Consider the following 8437-nt stretch of genomic DNA (forward strand, 5'->3'; position numbering starts at 1 on the left):
ATTTTAAAATTGTATCCTTTTTAGTTTCAATTTCCATTATAAATCTGTATATAAATAAAACTCACTATGTCTGGTGTTTCCATTTTTTTAAAGTGCATCTCCTCCGAGATGTAAGGTTGCAGAGTGACTTGAGGTGGATCAAATGATTATTTTTTTGGTGACCATTGTTTTATGATAAAAATAGCTGTTAAATTGTCAAAATTGAAAAAACTGAAACTTGGCAGACATAACTCAACTTGTATGCATAAACAAATATATCATTTATACGTTGAAGTCTGTTCATTTTTTACTATTTCTTATTCGTCTGATGACAGCTCAAATGGTAATGACTAAGGCTGGAGTGCTAAATGTTTTGGTTTCGATTCTAGCTGATGGCACCCAAATCATATTTCAACAATCTTTTTAAATCACTACTATATATGGGGTACAATATAATAATCAATAGAATATTAGCTCTATAATAATAAATATGAAATCTGCATGAATAAAAAATATTATATTTAAGTGTATTTTACAAGTGAGTAATGCTGGATACTCTTCTAGTATATATATATATATATATATACACACACACACAATAAAAAATATAAAAATATATTGAGAAATACTTTAGTAAGAGTTAAAAACATTATTTTGAAAGGAAACGCAAATATATAATTGTACTGTTTGATATTGGAATGTTAAATTATCTTGAAGTTTGAATTAACTTTAATCTTTTTTCATTTTTTATTCTACAGGTGATTTCTTTAATCCTGTCGGATGTGATTGGGGATCCACTAGATAAAATTGCAAGTGGGCCAACTGTTTTAGTGCCTGAATCTCCTCAAAAATGCCTGGAACTTTTTGAATCCTTAAAAATCAAGAATCAAGTCCCTCCTTCAGTTTTATCTGTTCTGCAATCAAAATTAAAAGCGTTGCCGCCATCAGATTTGCCAACAGAGTTTAAGAGAAGCCAGAAAGTTTCTAATGTCATTGTAGGTTGCAATCGAAATGCGACCGATGCTGCCTTTGCATGCGCTAGTCAAAAAGGATATACGCCATTTGTCTTAACAACCCAACTCGAAGGTGAAGCACGAGAAATAGGAATTATCTTTGCAAAACTGGCCGAAACAATGTGCAAAAAATATTTGGACCCCGAAAAACATTCCATGAAAGATTTGGAAAGATTTCCTAAATATTTTTCTGACGAACGTGTGAATCTGGAGAATCTAGTCAATGAGTCCAAATCCAACCAGAAACCGATCTGCCTAATTTGCGGGGGAGAGACGACTGTTACTGTCCGAGGAAACGGTAAAGGTGGTCGAAATCAGGAAATGGTTCTTGCTGCGGCGCTTTGGTTGAATGAGGAGTTTCCTAACGAGTTAAAAAACCTGTTCAGTGTTCAGTTTCTCAGTGCTGGAACTGATGGTCAAGATGGACCCACAGATGTCGCTGGATGCTCGGTGTCATCAAATATGGTCATGGATGGGTCAGCCAGACACCATTTAACAAACAATGATGCTTTTAATTATTTTCTATCCTTTCTTGATGGTCAGTGCTTTGTAAAAACAGGCCTGACTGCTACAAACGTAATGGATATTCAGTTGTTGATTATAAACCGAATAAAAGAATAGATATTACTTATGATAAATATATATATATATATATATATATATATATATATATATATATATATATAATGTATGTGTGTATGGAAAAATCATTTATATAGGCTCCAAGAATTCAGCCTCAATGTTGAATCTGTGTACGATTGTTTCTGAGACAATACAAATTTTTATTGAAGTAAAGTTTTTTCATCAGGAAAGGGATTAGATACTAAATAGAAAATTCGAACAGATGATCAAGACTGTGATATCCGTTTATACAGCAAGTATATAGGAAAAAGAAGTTCATAGGAAAAAATTACATAAAAAAATTGCATAAGGGCTATATAAAGCAAGTACACACACATACACACACACATATTTTGTCACATATGAGTTAAACAAGCTATAATATTAAAAGCTGTTTAAGGCTCTTCTCCAAACAAGCATAGGAAAACTTTTTATCATTTTTAGTTTTGGAGTGGCAGTGTGTGAGAGGCCCCATCTCCCGAACGAACACCCAGAGGGGAGCAAGTCTATTTTTAGATCAGTGTGCAAAGAAATATTTCATCAGATCCATTTCGGTTGGACATTGTTGTAAAGTGGTTTTATGATGGGAGGAAGCGAAAGGCCCATCGCTGCTTGCAAGGGGTCCCTCCTCTAATCATATTTTGTTTCAGCAAGAAAAAGTTAGTTGACCAGCGGCTGTCATTGAGGTCGGTTACGAGAATCAAATGTGAAGGAGAAAGAGAAAAAAAGCAGGAATCGGTCGAACAGAAGAATAAGGAAAAGAAAGGAAATTCCTCGTCTACCAAAAATGAAGCCCAGGAATAAATGCTAACCATCACAAACTTGGATATTAAACGTTCTCCTGTCACGGCCGGAATACCCAAAAACTGTATTGCACCGACTCATCCAATAAGACTTCTATTCTATTGTTTCATCAAACTTTAATCTGGATTACCCCCTCCATGTCACGCATCGATCGTGTAAGTTGAATTCTTTTTTTGCACACTGTTTTTTCGAGGTTAAATGAAACTATTTTTCTTCCTTTGTTCGTTTTGGCATAAGCTAGATTACCCTCTCCTCATTTGCATCTCACTATTCTTCTTCTTTATTGTTTGTATAATATTTTCCTGTATCATTTGCTGTTAAATAAATATCTATTTTTATAATTACACTTTGGTTGTTTTGCGTTGTCTCTCGCATGCTTGTTCTGTTTACCTTTCTATACACGAGTTCTAAACTGGAGACCCCCCCCCCCCCGTATTATGCTGTTAATTTGGAACCCAGGGACCTTATGAGCCATGTCCCGGATTTATTATTTTTATTTATTTTTGAATTATCATTGTCACGCGCATACGCTATTGTCCCCAACAAAAGCTGAGTATGACAAGATATATATATATATATATATATATATATATATATTATGGGAATGTATCGATTATCAAATTGGCCTTTGATAATCGGCTGATTACTGATTAATTGGTTGATTAATAGGTTTTCTAATGCCAATTTTTCAGCAAATTTTGTTGTTATAAACGATACTAATATTAATTCAATTATATTGTAAACGAAGATAAGTATAATCGGCCGATTACCGATTAATATGTTTTCTAATGCTGATTTATCAAACGATACTAATATTAATTCAATTATATTGTAAACGAAGATAAGTATAATCGGCCGATTACCGATTAATATGTTTTCTAATGCTGATTTATCAAACGATACTAATATTAATTCAATTATATTGTAAACGAAGATAAGTATAATCGGCCGATTACCGATTAATATGTTTTCTAATGCTGATTTATCAAACGATACTAATATTAATTCAATTATATTGTAAACGAAGATAAGTATAATCGGCCGATTACCGATTAATATGTTTTCTAATGCTGATTTATCAAACGATACTAATATTAATTCAATTATATTGTAAACGAAGATAAGTATAATCGGCCGATTACCGATTAATATGTTTTCTAATGCTGATTTATCAAACGATACTAATATTAATTCAATTATATTGTAAACGAAGATAAGTATAATCGGCCGATTACCGATTAATATGTTTTCTAATGCTGATTTATCAAACGATACTAATATTAATTCAATTATATTGTAAACGAAGATAAGTATAATCGGCCGATTACCGATTAATAGGTTTTCTAATGCTGATTTATCAAACGATACTAATATTAATTCAATTATATTGTAAACGAAGATAAGTATAATCGGCCGATTACCGATTAATATGTTTTCTAATGCTGATTTATCAAACGATACTAATATTAATTCAATTATATTGTAAACGAAGATAAGTATAATCGGCCGATTACCGATTAATATGTTTTCTAATGCTGATTTATCAAACGATACTAATATTAATTCAATTATATTGTAAACGAAGATAAGTATAATCGGCCGATTACCGATTAATATGTTTTCTAATGCTGATTTATCAAACGATACTAATATTAATTCAATTATATTGTAAACGAAGATAAGTATAATCGGCCGATTACCGATTAATAGGTTTTCTAATGCTGATTTATCAAACGATACTAATATTAATTCAATTATATTGTAAACGAAGATAAGTATAATCGGCCGATTACCGATTAATAGGTTTTCTAATGCTGATTTATCAAACTATACTAATATTAATTCAATTATATTGTAAACGAAGATAAGTATAATCGGCCGATTACCGATTAATATGTTTTCTAATGCTGATTTATCAAACGATACTAATATTAATTCAATTATATTGTAAACGAAGATAAGTATAATCGGCCGATTACCGATTAATATGTTTTCTAATGCTGATTTATCAAACGATACTAATATTAATTCAATTATATTGTAAACGAAGATAACTATAATCGGCCGATTACCGATTAATAGGTTTTCTAATGCTGATTTATCAAACGATACTAATATTAATTCAATTATATTGTAAACGAAGATAAGTATAATCGGCCGATTACCGATTAATATGTTTTCTAATGCTGATTTATCAAACGATACTAATATTAATTCAATTATATTGTAAACGAAGATAAGTATAATCGGCCGATTACCGATTAATATGTTTTCTAATGCTGATTTATCAAACGATACTAATATTAATTCAATTATATTGTAAACGAAGATAAGTATAATCGGCCGATTACCGATTAATATGTTTTCTAATGCTGATTTATCAAACGATACTAATATTAATGCAATTATATTGTAAACGAAGATAAGTATAATCGGCCGATTACCGATTAATATGTTTTCTAATGCTGATTTATCAAAAGATACTAATATTAATTCAATTATATTGTAAACGAAGATAAGTATAATCGGCCGATTACCGATTAATATGTTTTCTAATGCTGATTTATCAAACGATACTAATATTAATTCAATTATATTGTAAACGAAGATAAGTATAATCGGCCGATTACCGATTAATAGGTTTTCTAATGCTGATTTATCAAACGATACTAATATTAATTCAATTATATTGTAAACGAAGATAAGTATAATTGGCCGATTACCGATTAATATGTTTTCTAATGCTGATTTATCAAACGATACTAATATTAATTATATTGTAAACGAAGATAACTATAATCGGCCGATTACCGATTAATAGGTTTTCTAATGCTGATTTATCAAACGATACTAATATTAATTATATTGTAAACGAAGATAAGTATAATCGGCCGATTACTGATTAATATGTTTTCTAATGCTGATTTATCAAACGATACTAATATTAATTCAATTATATTGTAAACGAAGATAAGTATAATCGGCCGATTACCGATTAATAGGTTTTCTAATGCTGATTTATCAAACGATACTAATATTAATTCAATTATATTGTAAACGAAGATAAGTATAATTGGCCGATTACCGATTAATATGTTTTCTAATGCTGATTTATCAAACGATACTAATATTAATTCAATTATATTGTAAACGAAGATAACTATAATCGGCCGATTACCGATTAATAGGTTTTCTAATGCTGATTTATCAAACGATACTAATATTAATTCAATTATATTGTAAACGAAGATAAGTATAATCGGCCGATTACCGATTAATATGTTTTCTAATGCTGATTTATCAAACGATACTAATATTAATTCAATTATATTGTAAACGAAGATAAGTATAATCGGCCGATTACCGATTAATATGTTTTCTAATGCTGATTTATCAAACGATACTAATATTAATTCAATTATATTGTAAACGAAGATAAGTATAATCGGCCGATTACCGATTAATATGTTTTCTAATGCTGATTTATCAAACGATACTAATATTAATGCAATTATATTGTAAACGAAGATAAGTATAATCGGCCGATTACCGATTAATATGTTTTCTAATGCTGATTTATCAAACGATACTAATATTAATTCAATTATATTGTAAACGAAGATAAGTATAATCGGCCGATTACCGATTAATATGTTTTCTAATGCTGATTTATCAAACGATACTAATATTAATTCAATTATATTGTAAACGAAGATAAGTATAATCGGCCGATTACCGATTAATAGGTTTTCTAATGCTGATTTATCAAACGATACTAATATTAATTCAATTATATTGTAAACGAAGATAAGTATAATTGGCCGATTACCGATTAATATGTTTTCTAATGCTGATTTATCAAACGATACTAATATTAATTCAATTATATTGTAAACGAAGATAAGTATAATCGGCCGATTACCGATTAATAGGTTTTCTAATGCTGATTTATCAAACGATACTAATATTAATTATATTGTAAACGAAGATAACTATAATCGGCCGATTACCGATTAATAGGTTTTCTAATGCTGATTTATCAAACGATACTAATATTAATTATATTGTAAACGAAGATAAGTATAATCGGCCGATTACCGATTAATATGTTTTCTAATGCTGATTTATCAAACGATACTAATATTAATTCAATTATATTGTAAACGAAGATAAGTATAATCGGCCGATTACCGATTAATATGTTTTCTAATGCTGATTTATCAAACGATACTAATATTAATTCAATTATATTGTAAACGAAGATAAGTATAATCGGCCGATTACCGATTAATAGGTTTTCTAATGCTGATTTATCAAACGATACTAATATTAATTCAATTATATTGTAAACGAAGATAAGTATAATCGGCCGATTACCGATTAATAGGTTTTCTAATGCTGATTTATCAAACTATACTAATATTAATTCAATTATATTGTAAACGAAGATAAGTATAATCGGCCGATTACCGATTAATATGTTTTCTAATGCTGATTTATCAAACGATACTAATATTAATTCAATTATATTGTAAACGAAGATAAGTATAATCGGCCGATTACCGATTAATATGTTTTCTAATGCTGATTTATCAAACGATACTAATATTAATTCAATTATATTGTAAACGAAGATAACTATAATCGGCCGATTACCGATTAATAGGTTTTCTAATGCTGATTTATCAAACGATACTAATATTAATTCAATTATATTGTAAACGAAGATAAGTATAATCGGCCGATTACCGATTAATATGTTTTCTAATGCTGATTTATCAAACGATACTAATATTAATTCAATTATATTGTAAACGAAGATAAGTATAATCGGCCGATTACCGATTAATATGTTTTCTAATGCTGATTTATCAAACGATACTAATATTAATTCAATTATATTGTAAACGAAGATAAGTATAATCGGCCGATTACCGATTAATATGTTTTCTAATGCTGATTTATCAAACGATACTAATATTAATGCAATTATATTGTAAACGAAGATAAGTATAATCGGCCGATTACCGATTAATATGTTTTCTAATGCTGATTTATCAAAAGATACTAATATTAATTCAATTATATTGTAAACGAAGATAAGTATAATCGGCCGATTACCGATTAATATGTTTTCTAATGCTGATTTATCAAACGATACTAATATTAATTCAATTATATTGTAAACGAAGATAAGTATAATCGGCCGATTACCGATTAATAGGTTTTCTAATGCTGATTTATCAAACGATACTAATATTAATTCAATTATATTGTAAACGAAGATAAGTATAATTGGCCGATTACCGATTAATATGTTTTCTAATGCTGATTTATCAAACGATACTAATATTAATTATATTGTAAACGAAGATAACTATAATCGGCCGATTACCGATTAATAGGTTTTCTAATGCTGATTTATCAAACGATACTAATATTAATTATATTGTAAACGAAGATAAGTATAATCGGCCGATTACTGATTAATATGTTTTCTAATGCTGATTTATCAAACGATACTAATATTAATTCAATTATATTGTAAACGAAGATAAGTATAATCGGCCGATTACCGATTAATAGGTTTTCTAATGCTGATTTATCAAACGATACTAATATTAATTCAATTATATTGTAAACGAAGATAAGTATAATTGGCCGATTACCGATTAATATGTTTTCTAATGCTGATTTATCAAACGATACTAATATTAATTCAATTATATTGTAAACGAAGATAACTATAATCGGCCGATTACCGATTAATAGGTTTTCTAATGCTGATTTATCAAACGATACTAATATTAATTCAATTATATTGTAAACGAAGATAAGTATAATCGGCCGATTACCGATTAATATGTTTTCTAATGCTGATTTATCAAACGATACTAATATTAATTCAATTATATTGTAAACGAAGATAAGTATAATCGGCCGATTACCGATTAATATGTTTTCTAATGCTGATTTATCAAACGATACTAATATTAATTCAATTATATTGTAAACGAAGA

At 28.9% G+C, this 8437-nt stretch overlaps 1 protein-coding gene across 3 annotated transcripts in view; it reads left to right on the forward strand.

The window, feature by feature from the left end:
- The window catches only part of LOC145277606 (glycerate kinase-like), a 73019-nt gene extending 70256 nt beyond the window's left edge, over window positions 1-2763 (forward strand). For all 3 annotated transcript variants that reach the window (XM_080129165.1, XM_080129255.1, XM_080129352.1), the window contains exon 5: window positions 738-2763. In XM_080129165.1, the coding sequence (XP_079985291.1) occupies window positions 738-1613 (876 nt within the window). In that variant the 3' untranslated portion in view covers window positions 1614-2763. The remainder of the gene's footprint in view (window positions 1-737) is intronic.
- The last annotated feature ends 5674 nt before the right edge of the window (window positions 2764-8437 follow it).

The sequence above is a fragment of the Euprymna scolopes genome, chromosome 1, assembly GCF_053919585.1.
Source record: "Euprymna scolopes isolate OS-2025 chromosome 1, ASM5391958v1, whole genome shotgun sequence".
NCBI lineage: Eukaryota > Metazoa > Mollusca > Cephalopoda > Sepiida > Sepiolidae > Euprymna > Euprymna scolopes.